The sequence below is a fragment of the Bombus vancouverensis genome, chromosome 9 (assembly GCF_051014615.1).
Source record: "Bombus vancouverensis nearcticus chromosome 9, iyBomVanc1_principal, whole genome shotgun sequence".
Classification (NCBI taxonomy): domain Eukaryota; kingdom Metazoa; phylum Arthropoda; class Insecta; order Hymenoptera; family Apidae; genus Bombus; species Bombus vancouverensis.
This window is the reverse complement of record NC_134919.1, coordinates 17,877,602-17,898,144: the sequence shown is the minus strand read 5'-3', so window position 1 is coordinate 17,898,144 and position 20,543 is coordinate 17,877,602. Positions and strand designations below refer to the sequence as shown.

Sequence of the window (20,543 nt, the reverse complement as noted above, 5' to 3'; positions counted from 1 at the left end):
GAAGTATAAATTAATTCAGAATTATATGATTACAAGAAAGATTTGAAAAGACAATCATTCGATGTTTTGTAATTTTTACATGCTTGTACTGTATATGTTAAAAATAAGTAACATCATTCGATGCAATCAGATTCTTACGAAGGTACGGATTTAGGTTTATTTATAATTTTAATTTTATAATTTCGAGGTAAGTTTATTATACTTTATACTTAAAGAAATGAAAATGTGTAGTCCATGACTATGACGTCATTGTATGATAAGGAAAATCGCGGGTGTGCGCACGCCGTGGCTAGACGCATGCGTAGACTGGCCGCTACGTTAGACCGTATCGAATATGGCTGCCGCGAGCGTGATGCCGTTAGAAGTGCGTGAAAAATGATCGTTTTTCCGTGGTTCAAACGATCCGACCGTTTTTACGTGTGTGCATAGTGACAGTGAGTGTTGTCTCCAACATCTCAACAACGTGGCAGGTCCTTATCATGGCGTTGGTCACCGTGCAACGGTCTCCAAGTATATCCAATTCCCCGCAGAGTTCGGTAAGTTTTCTTGCTTCTGTGCGTCTTTGTCGATAGCTGCTGTCAATTTTTACTGGGAATGCATTGTTTTGAAATTTACCATTATCGCTGTTCGAAATACCGTGTCGCAAATACATTAGAGATCGTTCGGGTCTGTTCGAACAGCCTTTCCTTATTTGGCGTATTGATAGCCAATTGAAAAAGGGAATTGTGAAAATTCCATGTTCTCTGCTCGATATACGTAGTGACGGTAAGCGAGGGAAGCTTGTGGCCATAGATAAACTATGTCTGCGGTAAACAAAGAGTTGTTTTGACGTTTCCCTCCCGCGACCAAAGACTACAACGCAACACCGCACGAGTACGTGGTTAATCGTCACTTATCTAATTCGCTAGAGTCACACATGTTTGTATCATAGACTATGGTTCCTGGAAATCTATATCAATTAATTGTACAAAATGACTCGTTTCATGCGTGACTTATTATCGTACCTGGTATCTTTGTATCTTTTTCAATTGTGTGCGATTACATGATTTTTTAGACGCGCTTGCAAATCTAGTTGCATCAAGATCTTTGCGTTTCGTTTCATGAGAAAAGATAGATAGATTTTTAATAAAAATAAGAATGGAAATATAGCTAACGAATTTGTATAACACAGGCTATACAAACCGTATAATACGAACCACATGGATTATACCAATTCAGATACGAGGGATAAACTTTTACATCTTTTACAACTACTAATCTTTCCATGTATATATAAACCAAACATAAACGTCGCATTAAGAAAAAAAAAGTTTTTTTTATAGGTTAGCTATTTTTACATATCTTGGGAAGTCTAAACTTTTACTTTCGATCGACCGCATATTATTAGATGAAAAGCAGAAAAGTTATTGCTTGTGGGAGTTACGAATAACATTGCGGTGGTATCGAAGGACGATAATGTTAAAATAAAATTTTCCTCTTGTGAATGAAATTTCAGTTATGATAGTCTTTAAGCGTTAATAATCGAAATTTCAAAATATCCTTTCCATGAACAAAAAGAGCTTCTTAGTTTCGCTTTTCGAGGAATGTACCCCCGCATCGTCAGGGTTTGTCGCGTCGCGTCGCAATGCCACCGATTGTTTGTGACTTGTGACTTGTGACTTGTGACTTGTGACTTGTGACTGCGACACTCGTGTGCACCGGAGTCAGCAGTGGTAGCGTCGCGATGATGGTGACTGTCTTTGTCGAGTTAGAACTCGCTACGACACCGGTGCGACGAAAGAAAGTTGAAAAAGAGAGCGAAAGGAACACGTGGTTCCAGCGTATACGTATCTCCTATTCGAAAACGAGTGCCGTGACGAGTGCGTTTCCTTCCACCGGTAGAATGATTTTGCTGAAACGAGTAGAGTCTGCATTTCGCAAAATCTGCGTTTTGTCAGCTTCAACGATGACCAATCACGAGCCTGCCGTTGGTTTGTTGTTCGCCCATCCTGATTTGGTTTGGAAACGGGGCGGCCCTTTCGACGATTAGTTTTTTCCACGATGCAATCGGAAGACAAAGCGAGCTTTTCTGCGACGTTGAACAGCTGTTTGACGAAAGAAAACGAAACGAAATTTAATTAATATGCTATACTTTCTTTAAAAATCTTTTACGTTCTTGCGAAAAATAACGGAGAAGTATTTCGGATTCTATTCTATTTAATCGTTATGCAACTGGTATATCGCGTTCGTTGCTGGTATTAAGTAATTAAGTAATTGCAACGTAATTAAACAACGAACGAGATAAATTTTCCTACGAGGCACTTTATGATTATTGCAAACAGACTGTTATAGGATTTTCTAGTAATTCGAGTGAAAATCTGCATGTGTCATCTATGTCAACAATAACATGTTGTGAAATATCAAAAATAACATGTTTCGCCAATGTCTTGTTGCTACGATCGAACGTTCTTTCCACATTTCGCGTTTGCTTCGATTCATAATGGTTGGCTTCCTGCGAAGTGAATTTGGAGTTGATTGGGTTCCTACTAATTCCGAGAAATTTGCGATTTTAACTTTTCTCTGTGGTAGTACTTTTACCACTACATTCAACATGACATTACATTCTTTTCCACTAAAACTATTTACATCGTTTACCATGTAAACCCCTGAATTAGTGTGTATCTCTGTTTTTCACAAGGAAATATTTGTACTTCTATAGATAATTTGGATCAAAATTTCACGTGTAATGCATTATTGATTATCGCACATTGCGAAGAAAGTAAACACGAATGTAGAAAATGCCTGGGAGTATGTCTTTCGAAGTGGACCTATTGTTCAGTGTTTCTGAGATGGCCGTCTCAAGAGCTAATGTCTGGACACTGTCTTTAGCCTCTTGTCTTGTATCATCTTGCCTGCTGTTTCATTTTAAAGATTTAATTATATTTTTTGTTATATCGTAAGTTTAATTCAAAAAATTCCAAGCCAGATAATAAATAGTTTCGGAAGGAATCATTTCTCTCAAAAGCATCCTTTTCAAGTGTAGCTCATTTTTCTATAATTATCTTGATAAACTTCCGTTTATTACAAATATATAGATGTATCTCGATCATTTTTTACTACTAATATCGAATGTATTTCGAAACGCGTGCTAAAGATATTACAGGACATTACGGGACTAAGCTTATTTAAATTCCAGCAGCACGTGATAAACGTTCAAATCTGCCCTGTGGTACTTTATTTCTCTGATAAAGAGATGGCAAGTGGCGTTTCTTGTCCACCAAAGCCAGTTTACTTATCCAGATATGGAGAGTTCTATGGTCCGGTATTCTCGACATGAATACACGAAGGAGCAACGTGCTGAGCCTTCTTTGCTTATAAACTTGATCAACTGAAACGAGCTGTAACTATGGAAATTATCGGTTTTTCTTCCGCTCTTATGGGCTCTTGCTTGGTGCGGAGAGATCTCGAGGATCGATACGATTCAAGGATGGGCGGGAAAGATAAAAGCTGCGTTAAGCTGTGCGAAGATGCCGTACTTGCGATTCTTTTCTTCCAACTTTGCACCATTTGCTATTTCGTTAGGAAATAAACTCGAACTTGATACGGAGAAAAGCTGCGCGAGATGATAATGGCAATGTGAAACGAAAGTTACGATAAATGGAGCGGAAAATAGCGCCAGTTGTTTCTGCCAGTTGTAAAGTACAGTACTCAAAGTTTTTACCAGTTCGAAAGTACTCAGAATTTCTGCGAATTTCAAACCGACAAAAGTTTCTATGAGCGTAAAGAAGCGGTTAATCCCAGAGATTCGTAAAGTAAACAGGACAGAACGAAATAGACGATCGCCGCAAGTATATGAAAACTTTGGTCGACTCAACGTATCACGGTAGTATGTAGTACATGATAATAATTCATCGTAAATATACTTTGCCAAAGTATAGAAAATGGTGTTAAATTAACTCGTTGAAAGCCATCGTTACGTGAATGTAGTATTTCATTTTCTAGCCGGTTTACGTTGTTGAATTCTATCTCTTAAAATTGTGATTACGAAGGGAAATTTCAAAGATATTTTTATTATTTTTGTAGTGAATTTTCAAAAAACTGCGTCGCTCGTACTATATTTCCTCTGATCTTTTTTCTCTCCGATCTGGTCATGTTTCGAAAGTCGGGTGTACGTGCATATATCTTTGTAAATATTATCGCATTCGTATCAGCGTGCAATTCGGTTTGAAAATTACGATTAGAAGACTGTGGCGTAATTTTCCTTTTAGCGGACAGAAGATTCTATTCTAAGGGCGAACGTGGTGCCGGGGATGGAAAATTGCGCTGCGGTGCTAATAGCAACCGTTGCTTTATGACCACGCAGGATGAATTCCCTCGAGAAATTCGAAGATAGATATAAACATAAACGCAGATGTTTATTTTCATTTTCGTGAACGCGAATTCTGATCGCTGATCGTTGCTTCGCCGGTTCCTTCTACTATAATATTTCTTTTTGTTTTGTTTTTATTGCAAATTATTTTGGTAGACAGAACGACAGAATTTTATTACAACATATTTTTCTAACGTGTTATCGTCATCAAATCGTTGTAACGTGATGTCGTGTTATTAGCTGTAAAAATAGTTGTTGATAAAGGCGGATAACTCAATAACACGCGGTGTATTTAGAGTTTTAGGTGTGTAGCTTTAACGATTTGGTATTTGCGTAAAGTAGCACAAGATCGCTGTTGTACGCAAAGGGTTGCGAGCGTCTGCCTTATGTGATTTTAGTTATCGCTTTTGCACTATTTGCAATTCATCGATGCGAAGGGCTTCCCTTTCCAGCTTAGTCCCCTTTCAAACACTCTGATCGAATCTCGTTTTACGATTGTTCTCGAACGAACATGTATTGCATTATTGATTGTATATCTTTATTTTTGCGCTGTTATCTACTTATCTACTATTACTAATTTTTCTTCTTTTTATAAAGTTTACATTACTTCTATTTTATCTATCATAAACAGTTTTACCCGTTATTTTGAGGAAAACTAAAGTCTCGCACATCGCACGGCGAAAACCGTAATTACAAATTGCTATTGTTATAGTTGGCTTCAAGCAATTATATCTAATTTTTGGAATCTTTCAAATTCGAGGAATAAACAGAGAATGGGGGATAGTGGAATTTGATGTTAATACAGATAATACATCCGATTGCGACGTTTATCTTAAAACGAATAACTTGGATTTGGTACGCGTCGAACCTTGGAATCTCGTGGGCGACGTTATGCGATACCGAAGAAAATGTTCCGCGATGCAATGAGAGATTCAGGGGGGTGACTAACTCGCAGGGTCCTCGGAGCAAGGGAGCCGAAAGAGGGTTCGCGTTTCCCATCATGCACTTTGCATGCGCTGAATGCTTCGCGGCCTACGAAGTGCACTCACCGTCCGAAAGGGTAGTTGCATTTTTCTAACGTGTCCAGAGGGGGTGGATTCGACAGGGGACACAGGCCTATTGATTTTAAAGGCTCGTTTTCTGCGTGGTATGCTCGACAGCGACAGTATCCTGGTACCCCTGTAATATTTTATTAACACGTTTGATACCTTATATCTAATCAACCCATAAGTATTAAGTCTTAGATTAAGACTTAATACTTTGTTTCATATTTCTTAGATCTCACGAGGCAAGAAAATTGGAAAATTAATGGAATTAAACGACTCGGGGTAAAAGATTTGAAACGATTTCGCTTGATGTGACTTTCGAACCTTTCTTTGAAATCCTATACGGAATCTCCAGCGAGCGGTGGCTGCTTTTAGCCGAAAATAATTTGCTCTCTGCTCGTTTTACGTAAACTTTGTTCGAATAAATTTTGCTCGATGTCTTTGGTATCAGCGACGGTAGCCTTTGTAGCGGGTGCGCGAATTATCGCATAACGAGCCGCGGAAGGCAAGTGGTTGGCACTTTGAGGCACAACGCGTAAAATCGTTTAACAAAGGCAGCCTTAACAGGTGCTTAGCTGGTGGCGTGGCGTTCTGCCTTTTTTTTTTTTTTTCACCACGCACACTCGAGTGTGCATCGGACACGTGTAAGTGCACGTGTGGTTTCATTCACCGACGTCGAGATTTACCTTTGTTGATAAAATAATCAACGCGTATTTCTGTAATTAACATACGCGACAGTTATGAATTTTTATTGCCATTCAAACAGCTATAACGCGGACACATATATACGTTTGAAATAGACGTACATACCTACTTGGATTTTTTCATGACGCGAGATTGCTGATTAAAGCGCTGAATATGTAAATCAGGAGGTTTTCCAATTCATTGGCTCGTGATATTTACGTTAGCAACAATTACGTTAGCTTAATTCTATTAGGTCGCTGCACAATAAATGTCGCTCTCGGATTAATGGTATCCACAAATATAATTTCTTTCAAAATAGACAAATTTTAATTCGGTGAAAACTATGTACGCGCATATATGAATCTATATATAGGAAGAATTTGTCCTATTTTAACAGGTGGATATACATCCTGAACGAAATTGCCTTTAGCTCGAAAGCTACGTTCTTCGGGCTTTCGTTTCGCTCGCGTTTCAATTATCTTTGCCAGGGATCCAAGAAGCGTATATTCTCTTTATTCGGGAAGTGCTGTATTCCATTATGTACACGGATCAAATTAAAAACTCTAGATTCAGGAAGCAGCGATTACTAAAGTTGCTTTGCCAGATGAACAATTTTCAAATTATTAGACTGGCGGCACTTTGTTACTAATCAGGTTTGATTTTTCGTTTCTTTTTTCAGGATTCTGGTGCTGGTGCGCCAGCAGATGACGACGAAGCAGCGAGGAGTTGTAAAAGGTGAGTTTTAGACGTAAATTAGTATGTCTAGAATTATTATGTTGTCAGACAAATATATTTTCAATTAGAGAACGGTAATCTGGATATGCTTTGGACCTTTTGTGTCATTTCTCTCAAAGTAAGGATATTATATTTCTATATGATAATGTTCCCTTTTAATCCTTATTGTTTCTTTCTCGTTGTTACGTCCGGTGACTATTTACATTCGAGGCGGTCATCAGCACATAGAATTAAGCGAGCCGCAATAATCTTAAGGAACTGTCATAAAACTAAGCATTTGTATTTTACCGTTAGGGCCCTTAAGGATATTATATTTCTATATGATAATGTTCCCTTTTAATCCTTATTGTTTCTTTCTCGTTGTTACGTCCGGTGACTATTTACATTCGAGGCGGTCATCAGCACATAGAATTAAGCGAGCCGCAATAATCCTAAGGAACTGTCATAAAACTAAGCATTTGTATTTTGCCGTTAGGGCCCTTAATTGTTATAAAATACATTCAAGTCGAGACGTTCCTTATGGTTATTGTTCAGTCAGGTAAAAATTGGGGAAACCTGGGCTTATTACACCGAGTAAGAGTTTTCCTTTGCAACAGCATCGTCATACCGGACTTCACTGGTTCATCATCTTTAGAACATTCACCTAATAAACTTATACATTACGCACCAGCGTAACTATCATTTCTACAAAGTTGTTCGAGATATATAATATCTTTGAACTGTTAATCAAGTGTTATACTAATTAAACCACGTCTATTATCCTAACCGAAATAGGGGATCGATCAGTTCGTGGCGTCGATTGTCAAATCGTAACGGGAATTTACGAATCCCGTTGACGCGCTTCCTCGCGATCTCGTCTCTCCGCGACTGGTCGGAAAAACACTCGTATTAAAAATCCTTTGATACAACCGTGACCAGAATCTCAGCACCTTATCTCCACGTATTTCTGTCAATTCGCTTGCTCCGACACCAGAAACGTGTTAATTTCACTTCTGATTGATCGTGTGATCGCGCTATATCGCAAGGCAAATTATAACGGCAAAGAATAAGACCTTGGTCGGTCTGCTCGAGATTCTATTTGATGGTGGAAATGTACAGCGATTTAAACCTGTTTCTAGTTGATACGAAACGTCATTGGCTACCGGCACCGTGGTTACATGTTAGTATCGAAACGCGTTTGTCAATCGGTCAGTCCCTCGAAGGGGTCCAGTTTCCAAAGGTCCAGAAGCTTCCATCTTAAATGTATTATAAGATATATACGAACGCGATCGTCTGTGTGTGCGTGTAAATACGCGTTTACGTACTCTGGCCTACAACTCCGATAAGATCGAATCGCGTGGTTCGTGCCATTAAGGCTGGTACAGCTACGGGTACACTAAAGTTGTCAACCGTCTTCCCTGGTATTCTTCCTCTTGTACCTCGTACATGCCAAAAAAACTTTGGATATCGAGAAATTCTTGTATCGGTACCCCTTCTTTTTCGGTTTTCAAAACATCGAGCCTCAGATGAATCCTCCGTTGCATCCAAAGCGGTTTTTGTCCTTCGAATAAGTAAACGGATATACTACGTTTATTACGGCAACCTGTCGATTTTTATCGCACGATGCAGCAAACGATTCGATCTTTCATTCGATCAACTAATTAATTCGAAAAGGGTTAGCTTGGCGGAGTGTTTGTAATTTAGCTCGTACTGTCCATCGCTGAAATTCACGCAGAGTGGCTGCACCGAGAGGCTAGTCGTTCGCCAACATTTTTTTCTTATTAAAACCTGTCTTCGGGGCTTGTGGTCGCACGTTTCGTTGCCAAGTACAAGCCATCTAAACCATCTTTTGACTATCGAGAAGCGAATGTTGTCGTGCAAACGGGATAATCTTTTCGATGGATATTTATATTCAGTCGTGCTTTTTCTTTTTTCCTCTTTTACTTCTGGCGGAGCTGCTTGGTTGAAATTTGGCGTAAGTATTCCACAGTGGCGAACAAAAGAAAGTATAATTGACAACGACCATGACCAACGACCACTCTCATAGACTATGTGAATCAGAATATATGACCCTTAGGTACGTGATGAGAAATGTTCTATTCAAATTTTACTGTAATATTCCGTAGTATACGTAGACCATTCGTATGCCAATTTTAAGCTTCCCTTAGTTCGTCATTTCATATCCAGTTATCTAGTCCTTGTCATAAATCTTTTATGACTCGTTTTAATCTTTCTAATACATGGAAATCTTCTGACCTTCGCAGAAAATTTCCCTATTGTAAATGTAAATATACATTTAATTTCCCTATTTGCATTCTATGAAACTATCCATTTGCATGAACATCCGGAGTCTAACGATAAGCGTACTTAGGTTAAGTAAGCACAGTTCGATTTCCTCGGTGCGACGCGCCGGATCAAATTAATCGAAAGCAAGCGTTCGCGAACTCGGTTCTCAGGAAATAATTTCAGGACAAGGAACTGTTACTTAATCAGGCAGACGAGTTCCTTTCTTGGGAAAAAGACTTCTCGTCCCCGCGGCTTCCTTCTTCTGGCAATAATTCAATTAAGCCAGCTCCACGGCCTAAGGAAAGTCTCGTGCGAACTTCCTTGAGTCTTTGCGATGTAAACATTCGTTAATTTGCAGGAAGTCGAAGCGAGCTCGTCTCTTTTCTTGCCTTAATCGTTCGACTTTCTACGCTGCGGGTTGCGTAATCCGTGTAAGTCGCGACCGTGTAATATCATCACCTTCTCTGAGAGTCAGGAAAGGTGCCGGAAATGAAGGTTCCTCGTTTCGTGAACGGCGACGCACTTTCACAGTTTGGGAGATCAGGCCAATTGTCCCAGACAACGTTTTTCACATCTTCCGCGACGAGGAGCAAAACGTTTTTAGAATTTGAGATAGCACAGGGATGGGATGATGCTTCGCAGTCTAAAAACTCGCACGATACGATTTGACCAGTAAGTCTAACATCAGCGGTGTCTATCTTTCCAGCAGAAGAAGATTGTAAATGTTTGTACAATAGATCTTTTTGCTGCGATACCTTTCTTTCCTTTCTTTCCAAAAATAATTTTTAAATCACGTAAATTACATTTGAAAAACGCGTATCGATGATAGTTTCTAGCAGCTTCGATGCTTTGCATACTATTTTTGGCCAAGCCATTTAGAAAACCGTTTTATAAACAGATACGTGACCTTTAGCCTAGCTGAGGTTAAAGGTCACGACGCGAAATAGTCCGACCCAGCCAAAGGAATGGTTTCCTCTTCATGGTGGAAAGAGAATCGTCGCTGATATTGGGTGCTTTCGCGAGCTTATTCTCTTCGAAATAGACTCGTGCAATGCGAGTCAGACGAAAAAACTTTGTACGACATGAGAATTACGATTGTCGTAGAGCGATGTAATTCATGCCAGCCGATTCATACAGCGGTGAACACCTCTCTGCAAACGTACATATACAGGGTGTCCTATTTTCAATAGTTAGCAACTGATAAATAACAACTGATTGAGAAACGATTGATTACTTTTATGAACATAAGCATTTAATCGAAATCTACCGATCATTTGGATACTAAAAAGTTACTTATTAGGTCTTTCACGAGTTGGAACATTCAATTCGTTCTTGGAAGGATCGAGAAATCCATGTTTCGCCAATTTTATTTTTCGAATACTGAAAATTTCACTTTTTGCCTACGATAGTCTTTGGTTTTCTTCCTTTCCAAAGGTAGAAAAGAGTCGGATTTTTCGATTGATCTAATAGACTGAAAACGTACACCCCGTAAACGGTTCGACAAAGGTGACCGATGTGTGTAGATCGTCGTAGATTGTAGATGAAAGGAGAAGCTCTATATAAGAGAGTGTTCTCGCATACAAACGAGGCAGATTTATGGACGCGCGGAAACGAATGATCGTCCCGCCGGCAGTATTTTACGTATAATTGAACTTGTCTTTAGAGCAATTCGATTTGGCTTGGGCGCGAATGTACAAAACGCTGATTATTCGTGCGCTGTTTATTATCGTAAAATCTGCTCCTCCTGCTTACGGCGTCTGACCACAGTTCTTTTGGAATAGTTAGAATGTAGGCCTGCGATAAAATTCGGTGAAATTGGGAAAAATTAGAAAGTTTCTAGGAATCGTCGAAGAAAGATGATCGGGACAACTACTCTTCGTGTATAGATCAAGCAAACTTGCATCTTTGTGATTAAGCTTCAAGTTCGATATCAACCGAACAATAAAATATATGTTGTTCGCCTCTAAATACAGAAACTCTTTGATACATTGAAGAAAGCATAATTATCGAGCAATAAAATCTATGCCGTGCGATTTTGCAAATATTGAATCCTGCGTCAAGTTCCATCGTCCGGAAGAAACGTCGCCAACAATGGAAGGAAGTTTTCCTTTTGAAGACGGCAAACCTCCGCACGAAGCTCCGTTCGGTTCATAGGAACGGGTTCCCGTGGCAGACGCTAATAAGTTTGCGGTCGGGTATTGAATTGACGGTAGGTCATACGGAACGTGAAAGTGCACCACAATCCCTGTTGTCGGAGCATCGCTGAGCATCGTACTCGATTCTGGTGAAATTGTATTTCTTTCCGTGAAACATGTTACATTTTCTTAGCTTTCCTATATAATTTCTTGATTAATGATCTTTATTAGGTGAAACCTGTACAAATTTTCGAAGGATCGGAAAATTCGAGCGATCGAGCGATCGAGTAATCAGGCATGTGCGTTCGTATTTGAGGAACAATCGTGCTGAAATATCGAGTTTTCACTTGTAACGTCCATTGTGCCGCTCGCATCAGGTAAAAAGGAGAAACACAGGTTGCGAATAATTCTGACGACCCGTTTGGATATCGAAGCCGACCAAGGTAGTCTACCTTGAACGGAATTCTCGGTCGTTCGTAAATTTCACTAACAAAGACCCGCCAGTCTCGTTGAGAATAATGGCCGGACGTTGCATATCTTTTCCTTCGTTAACGATGCCCGCTTGGACAATACCGATGGCACTTTGCACGAGTAAACAGCATAGATTCAAAATATGTACGTACTACGCGGTATCTCCGCTCTTTGATGCTCTCCATGGGGGAAAAACATATTAAATTTAGAATCGCTGTTGCGTGTCGGAATGAGTTTGTTTCGTGATACAGTGGCAGTCGAGTGACTGGAAACCATGGTATCAGCGAATGAAACGCTTCTATTTTTAAAAAATGGATAAGTAAGTTGAAGATGCCGTGCAGCTATTAATTGTACGTGGGAAAACGTGTATAATGTAAATTACGTTTGAAAATTGTCGATGATTTCTAAAGATATACATATACATACATGTGTCACGTTATGGTGTAATAGAATAAAATATTTATAAGATAAAACAAATGTAGATTATTAAGCCCTACGCGATTATTAAGCCCAATTGTTAGTATATATATCAAACTGACGAAAGTCTCGTCAATTACAAGATTTTTATGCGAGATGTTATCAAGGTTTACACTTCGGGTACCGTTGAGTAAACGCCTCAGCCTATATCTACACACCGATAATTAATACGTAGAATAATCCTGCAGACTGCATTGAATATTGCATTAGCTGCACGGAAGAAACAAAAAAGCACGGTATGCTGTTATTAATCATGGCACGTAGAAGCTGTTGTTAGACTAGCATATCATTCTAATCCAATCAGTCATCTGAACAATGATGAAAATTGACGTTCTCCATTCAAATAACGGACTAAATTCTTAAACAAATACAAACAATGGATTCTCTTTTTTTTTTGTAAAATTAAGTTGTGAATTTCATTCGACTAATTAGCTTATCGGACACTATACGAATTGACGATTCTTTTCGAATTACAAATTCAAAAAGTCACTTGAAAACCGGCAACATTTCAAAATACGGTTTCTCTTTAAGTTTGACTTTCTTTTTCTAAGCCGCGGTTACTAATGAATTTTGCGTGTTTGATATCCCTCATTCACAAGACGAAGAAGAAGAAGAAGACGAAGGAGAAGAAGAAGAGAAAGAAAGAGGAAAAGAAGAAGAAGAAGAAGAAGAAGAAGGAGGAGAAGAAGAAAAAGGAGAAGGAGAAGGAGAAGAAGAAGAAGAAGAAAGGAACAGGAGAAGAAAGGAAAGAAGCGACTCCGGTCGGGACGATTTCTCGGCATTAATTGCCCCCTGGTCGTAAATGGCATCGTTGCCAGGAACGAGGTAATGGTTTGTGCGTGCAGAAAACGCGTCGGGCATCGCAACGATCGCTGAAAGCGGATTCGTGCGAACTTGCGTGAAACAGACTAAACACAACCGTGTCCGAGAGAGAATAACACCTTGCGTATCTTATTGTGCCCGAGTATTTACGTAATGCATGGCACTTTCTGCATTTCTTCCCTGGTTTTTGCTCGATGCTGAACGCACAGAAGATGCGCACGGTAAAATGCGGAGCGTGTCTACACGGCCGTTACGCCATTTAGATACACTTACCGAGGAAAGCGACAGCCGTACAGGGTGTTTCATTTCAATCGAATTTCGCAAATATTTGTGAAACCGTTAACAAAATGTGACATCTTATTTGAAAATCCAATAAACGGTTGTATTCGATGCACGTGACAATTCGATTAAATTTCTTTCAACGTTATCGAAATAGTTTCTGCGATATCTACGATACGAACGAAGCAGAAAATTGTATTTAAATTGTAAGCTAGGTGGAAATTTATTCGAACGCCGTTCGAATCGTAAAAGTTAAAGCATAGAATTCTTCCAATGTATCTATCGTTTTTGATTTTTGCTACGACTGTCGATAAGTACATCCGTGGCTGGATATACATTGATTTTTTTAGTTTGTAGTTCTCTTTAGAGGTCATTCACCTTCGACTCGTGCAGCCGCAGCTGCTGTTAGATTCTTCACTGTACTCTCTGTTTATCGCCCACTTGTCAATGGGCTTGGTAATGAGACGCACAAAACACTCGCTATTTATGTTTCTATCGCAGACGCGAATTTTTCTCGTTGACTGGTTCGAAAGGTCGCGCGTATTTCCTGTCGACGATGTTCCAGAGGCGGTATCGATATTCAACAATTGTGATGCTTGCTTAGTTTAAAGTTGAAACGTTGAATTATAGCTTTACCACTAGATATTTTTGTTCAATAAATATTTAGTAGATTTTAAATATTTTGTGCTTTAATACAACAATTTGTACTGATTTCCTCGTGGATTTTGTAAATCAAGTACTCTCGTCAGAGTTATGCAAATACGAGCGTCACGTCGTATCGCGTTTCAGAAGGAAAAATTCAATAGACGTGATATATTCTTTGTTGACACAATCGGAGTAGGCATCGCTAGATTTCTGGACAATTGATATCACTTTCCAAGGATTTCAGTATCCATTGCGCGACAATCTGTATAATCCATCTATAGTCTATACGATCGTAAGGAACACCACACTGGAAGGTTGTGGTCTCTTCGTTTCAAACAATGATTCACCAATTCATTGCGAGTAAGATTTTCAAGTTTTGATAACATAAAATAATCCCGCATTGTTTTCTTCTTAATATCTTGTATACAGCAACGAGCTTCTTCGTTAAAAAAAACGGTTTAATGATAATAAATAAATCAAAAGCAACGTGTTAATAACTGTCATTCGATATCAAAGCGATCGATAATTACACGCTTCGTTTCTATTCGTTTCTATTCGTTTCTATTCGTTTTTCTATTGGCGTCGGCTCGCTACTCTTTCAAGGCGATTAAAGTCCATGATCAACCACCAAACTGTGTAAAAATAAGCAGTCATCGATTAGATCGCTTTGTGCGTGGAAAGAGCAAAGGGTTGCGCAAGGGGAGAGAAAAGAGGGAAACGCAGCAGACGACGTCGTGCGGGTGAGTGGATTAGCGATCGAGTTAACGATCAGACGAGTTCTCCTTTGTCTACGTTCATCGGATGGTAAAAATTTTTGGCGGCTCACCGTCTGGCGATGAGGTTTAAAACGAGAGAAAAGAAAAATATAGCTGATGGTTTACGCCTTCGTAGATACGAGCTTTTGTGATTGTGAATGGATATGCACACGTACAAGCAGAGAGAAAAAAAGGACTATGGTTGCGTATATCTGAAATCTCGGTGTTCCGTCGAGGGTGAAACGCATGACAGAAAATTCTCAAGGTCTTCCTTTGTATCTACCCAAGATGAAAATACTGTGGATTCGTGATATACATTTTGCTGTCTATTACGTATTGTGTAATATTTCATTGAACGTGAAATTGTTATACCGTCGTATAACATAAAAATAACAACACATAAAAATAATAAAGGGCACATAGTAATTAATTTTCATGGTCGAAAGTATATTTTTATTGAAACTGTAATTTATAATTTGTAACGATACTTGGAAAATTGTTCTTCGTTTTGTCAGCTTTTTACAGATCGATACGTCTTTGAGATTGGAACATATTTCATATTAGATTCTCCCTAATTTTCACTGTATCTGCCGTTCTTTGACATCCCGACGAGAACGAGGCGGGTCCTGAAGTAGGGGAATAAATATATGTATTTTTATATTCTGTAACAGATCGACGCTGTAATTGCTGTTTGCCTTCGAGTGTCATTTCCCTTTATCTACATTTTGCAAGCGTATCCCCTATTTTCCAAGCTACATCACCATTCGTTCTAAATTACGATAAGAGACGAACGGATAAGGGACAAAGGTAGAAGCGGAACGCATGCGCAAAGAAATTGTATATAGATACACAGAGAATCGTAAACAGAGGGCGGAAATGTGTTATGGTGCCATGGAACACGTCCTTCCCTCCGTTTTCCATGCTTCCACACTTCCACGCTTTCCTCGATCGACCGACTCGCATTTCGGTCCGATAGGTTAGGTTAGGGTCGGTTGCGGTGCGAATAGCGGTGAGATGGAGGGGCGAGGGGACGAGAGGTATAACCGGACTCCCACTGTTCCACGATTCGCTCCGCACTTCAGTTGCCTCGCGTACGTTGAATCGTGAACGTCTATTCCGTTTTGTTCCTTCTCAGTTGCTTGAACACGTTGTTGTATCTCATTTTATCGCGTGCCCTTATCGGATTCTGACTAACGCGTAGTTCGCGCCACCGAATTTCCAAGTGTCTCCGTTCGAGTCCCTTCTTTACCGACCGATGGACTCGGAACGAAAGATTTTTGGTGATCAGTTTTCTCGCACGCGATGGTCGAGATTTTCCATAATAGTGTAAGATGCTTCCCCTCGAAGCATCGTTTGTGAACGGATCCGTGAGCCATGAAGTGAATCGGTGTGCAGTGTCTAGATTCGTCGAATGATCGAATCTCGTGACTCGTGGAAAGAGGTTTATGATCGCTGGCTCGTGGCATGTGTTGACTCGATGGTCTTCGAGAGCGTCGAGATGCGGAACCCGGGGTTCCTCCTCGAAGACGCCAGACATGGATATATCCAGTATATCAGGTACAGTTGTTGCGATGCTTTTCTATTTTTGTTTCTTTATCCCGTCTTCCTTCGTCCACTGGGAATCATGGGAAAGGAAAAGTGGTTTCTTTGTAAACGCGTGCATTCTCACAATGCGTTATGCGTCCTGCAGCGATGTGAATAGAATAATGTGTCCATAAACCAGACATTGACTGTGTATTGTTCGTGGTAGAGATGACTGTTCGAGGAAAGATCGATATTTCAGCGAGTATCGATCACGTCTGAGCCAGTTTCGCCGTTTTCGAACGCCGCGTTCTTCTATTTAGTTATCGGTTTATCGAAACTCACACTAACCCCCGAATGTTTTCGGATTATTTATTTGACAAGAAAAATTCGCTTGGATTTTTTGATTGAAAAAAATACGAAATAGGCGTTTGAAATTATCCTAAAAGGGTTATAATAGCAATTATTATTAATTCGTATTTACCTGTTTAAAGTATTTCGGTCTTATCCTCTCGTTTGACCTTGATACTAATGCTTAATTATAGAAAACGAAAATATGGAGATAATGTATCCGAGCTTTCAGGTATACAGAGTAGATCTCACAATCAGCTCACTTACAATCCACGATAAAAGAAATGTACGCTTTACTAGGAAGTAAATGTTGATCAGTAGCTTTTGAATAAACATTTTCTTCCATGTATAATCGATTCACGGCACTTGTGCGTTTCAGTCTTTCCTTATAAATGCATGTTTATAGTGAATTTTTACCGTGAATGAACTTTGTGTTAGGATAGTCGACGTGAACGGTGAGATAACTGAAATCCAATAAATTTTGTTTTGTTTGTTTCTCAAATCAAAATATTGCCTAGGACTTTGTACGTGTAATGTACCTACGTACAGACTCGACTCTTCCTTTCTCTGTCTGTCTGTCTCTCTCTCTCTCTCTCTTTTAATAGAATTCGTTATAAATTCAGTAAATTCTATCTGTCTTACGTTCTGTGGATTTCTGTGAATTTCTGTGGAAAGGATCGCTAATATTTGAAATTGCGCAAAGACCTTGCGGATATTACGTAAAGTTAGTTTTCGAAGCTAGGAACGATCGAAACGATTTAACGCTGGAATCCCAAAAATTTCACTCTACTAGTGTATTTACCGTTTAGTCATTTCGTGCATATATGTGTACACGTTTATTACTATCTAATTCATGTAAAAAGATGCCTATATGTTCTTACTTTCAAGTTTTATTTTCACTTGTTATGCGTTACTGTTTCGTCGAATCGTATTTAATCATCTTTCTATTCTATTTGCTAAATATAAAGATTAATCAATAATTCTATACATAATTGTCGAAGATTGTAAAATTAACATATTTTCTTTAAAACCCAACATATAGCGAACTGATATTAAGCTACAAAAACCTAGTAGTTTTAAATGGTTAGAAATAGTGTTTATCAAAATGAAAACGAGCGCATCCGGGATTCTAGCGTTAGCAGAAATGATCGTACTGTGTTCGTAAAGGCGAAGTGCTCAGGGGTCGAAATCCACATGTCGTTCATTTTCCTCTTATTGGACATCTTATTTTCGGAAATAGCATGCAAATCGGAGAGGCTGGCTCGAGTAATTCTGTGAGTCTCATTCTGCCACGATTCTCAATTTGACTCACGTGCGCATAAAATCTATTTTTGAGCTGTGTTCCGGTGAAATATGTTAGTAATATACGCCGCGTATATAGTAATTTTATTTCCCAAAATCACCTTAATACAGAATTAGCATTTAGTCGATTTTAGAGCAAAAGGTAATTCTTTGTTCGAATGTTACTCTTCAGTGCTTTTACATATCTTCCGTTGCAGATTTTCTTAATTTAAATAAGTTTAGTATTTATATATTATGAGTATTTGTATCTTATAGAATGTATATAATCTGCATGAATGTATATACGATAATAATCTCTCTCTCTCTCTCTCTCTTTCTCTCTCCCTCTCCCTCTATCTGTCTGTTTGTCAATTTTCCGTAACTAATTTTCTTATATCATGTGAAGGTAAATGTAAAAATTACTTAATGCGTAGATGGTATTTGATAGTACCAATATCCCTGTTTACCAGTAAGGTGGTTACATTTCGTGTCAGCTGACTGGAAGCAACAGCTGCACGCTTTGTACCATCGCGGATGAAAGGGGACCCTCGAAAGCAATTATTTTTCAGAGGAGAGTTGTCGAGAAGCTGCCTAGCTTTTGTACAACTTTTGAACTTCTCACGGTAGTTGGTTTAAATCTTCGATCGATTCGTCGCCGACGCGTTTTGCTTTCAAGGCCATATAATTGATCTTTTGGCAATAATAATTTGTTGAAATTTCACATCGTGTATACATAGGTTTGTATATTTATAAATATTAAAATACGCAAGTTATTCATCTATAATAAATGTTAATGGAATGAGATTAAATTTCAATTATCAAAGTTGACAAGTTAAAAAAACTACAAACACGCCCATGTCGTATCGAGCTTGGAATTGTAGATATATAAATTGGATCTTGAAAATGAAAATGCTATCGATCGTAAAAATTGCGCGAGCAATTTTGCGGCAGTTATGTATTTGAAATTCGCGAATGAGAGCGGAGAGTTGGTTCATCGGTCGAAATACGATACTTGCGCAATAATGTTGTCATACTTACTGGTGTTTATTTGTTGCGTTCGAAAGTTAATCCTAGGTGTATTCGTTTGTAAGTTTCACTAATTTCGACATCGTCTCGACGCGCAGTCGATCATCGTTTCTGGCGAATCGTACAGCAATGCGGTGTTGCTTAGAGACGGGGAACACAACACGAAGCTTCGCAGTCGATGTGATAATAATCGTTATTCAAATTTCGATAACCATTTTCTTAGTTGGCCGGCACAGGGTATATATTATGACAGACAGACAGTATAACGTTTATAAATGGGGGGTAATTAAGGAAAGAAAGTGGATAATATCATGTAAGACGTGTTGTAACATCGATGGCATTGCTTCCTGGTTTCGCGTTAGACAAGCTGGCGCCAGACTGGGTCGATATGTCACCGGACTGGAACTTATTTTGAATGCCATTAATATACCTCTCTTTGTGAAACGGTTTGAATATGCAAACAAACCCGCGTTACGTATGATAATCGAGAAAAAATATTTTCATTAACATTTACCGCGTCTATCGATATTAGTTGTGTCACATTCGTCGATATTGCAAGTCGAGATTATTAATCGCAAATATATTTCATAATTATCCGTTTGGAAACATAATTTGTTTCGAAGGATGCAAATAAGCTATATCAACACAATTATTGTTTTCTATAAGGAAAGAATAATAGCGCAGTTCGTTATTTGCTCATTTCCTAACTTCTCTACACATTATTATCCATTATTATATCCATTACGTGCACTAATGATACATGCAATAACAAACACGAATAATCTAGTAACAATTTTCCAAGGTTTCCAAATGAAAGCTTAGTCAACACCACTTTAGCCTTTTGCTCAGGTCCTGCCGACTCGGCTCTTTTACCTTTTCCAAAGTCCTCTCCTTTCGGTTCGCGATTTAAACTTGGGATCATCGGAACAGGTAGAGAGATGCCGAGGCATCTGTCTGTCGTGCTGTTTCTGATTGTTGCCCGAAGAGAAGAAACGTATAGGCGTATATAGTCGATGAAACAGACATATTAGCGAGATCGTATAGTAACGAGTATAGTAAACGTTAATTTAATATGATTTAATCTCAATCACACTGACGAATGTAACCGTGTTTAGATTGTTATTTTTTATTATTTAATAATTATGTCAGATTTCTTTATGACATCTGTGCATTACGTAAACGACAGCAAATTGCGCGTCTCTAGAGTGTTGTATAATATACGTATTTTCTGAAAATATTCTACGAAGAAAGAAACAATCGTGAATTGTTACCGCGCAGTCCTCAACGAGATCTGAATTCTTTTTCAATTACTCGTACGTATGTCAAATTATTTGTTTCGATTCTCGGAACTTATGAATTTCAGTTCATCGATGATGATCGATTTTTGACAATTCCGCTGTATCTCTCGCAGCAACTATACGATTGAAAGAAGGAATCGGTTCGTTGTTCAGCTGTTTCGCGCGAGATTAAAGTTGAATCGAACGAGAGGAACACGTGTTCTCGGGAAGAAACTGGGGCCCAGGATCGCCAGCCAGGCCAATGTTTGTATTATCCCTTATTATCTGGCGCATCGTTCCCCCTCAATCCCCCTTCCTCCCGGTAGCTGCGCTCTTTTCTCCATTTCGATGCGGAGAATCGAAAGGCTTTGAAAGGTTGCCGCGATCGTCCGTTCGCCGGTGGTCGTCGTGTTCATCGTTTCCGC

The 20,543-nt window shown here is 39.1% G+C and overlaps 1 protein-coding gene across 3 annotated transcripts in view; it reads left to right on the top strand.

Annotated features, from left to right (window-relative positions):
• The first annotated feature begins 325 nt into the window (after positions 1–325).
• Positions 326–20,543, top strand: part of ssh (Protein phosphatase Slingshot) — a 72,587-nt gene continuing 52,369 nt past the window's right edge. Inside the window, exons 1-2 of one of the 3 annotated variants that reach the window (XM_033338115.2) lie at positions 326–536; positions 6,758–6,813. In XM_033338115.2, coding sequence (XP_033194006.1) covers positions 480–536; positions 6,758–6,813 — 113 coding nt within the window. In that variant the 5' untranslated portion in view covers positions 326–479. Of the gene's footprint in view, positions 537–6,757; positions 6,814–12,857; positions 12,987–15,746; positions 16,220–20,543 lie in introns of those variants that run through there. The other 2 variants (XM_033338116.2, XM_033338114.2) reach the window with 2 other exon arrangements.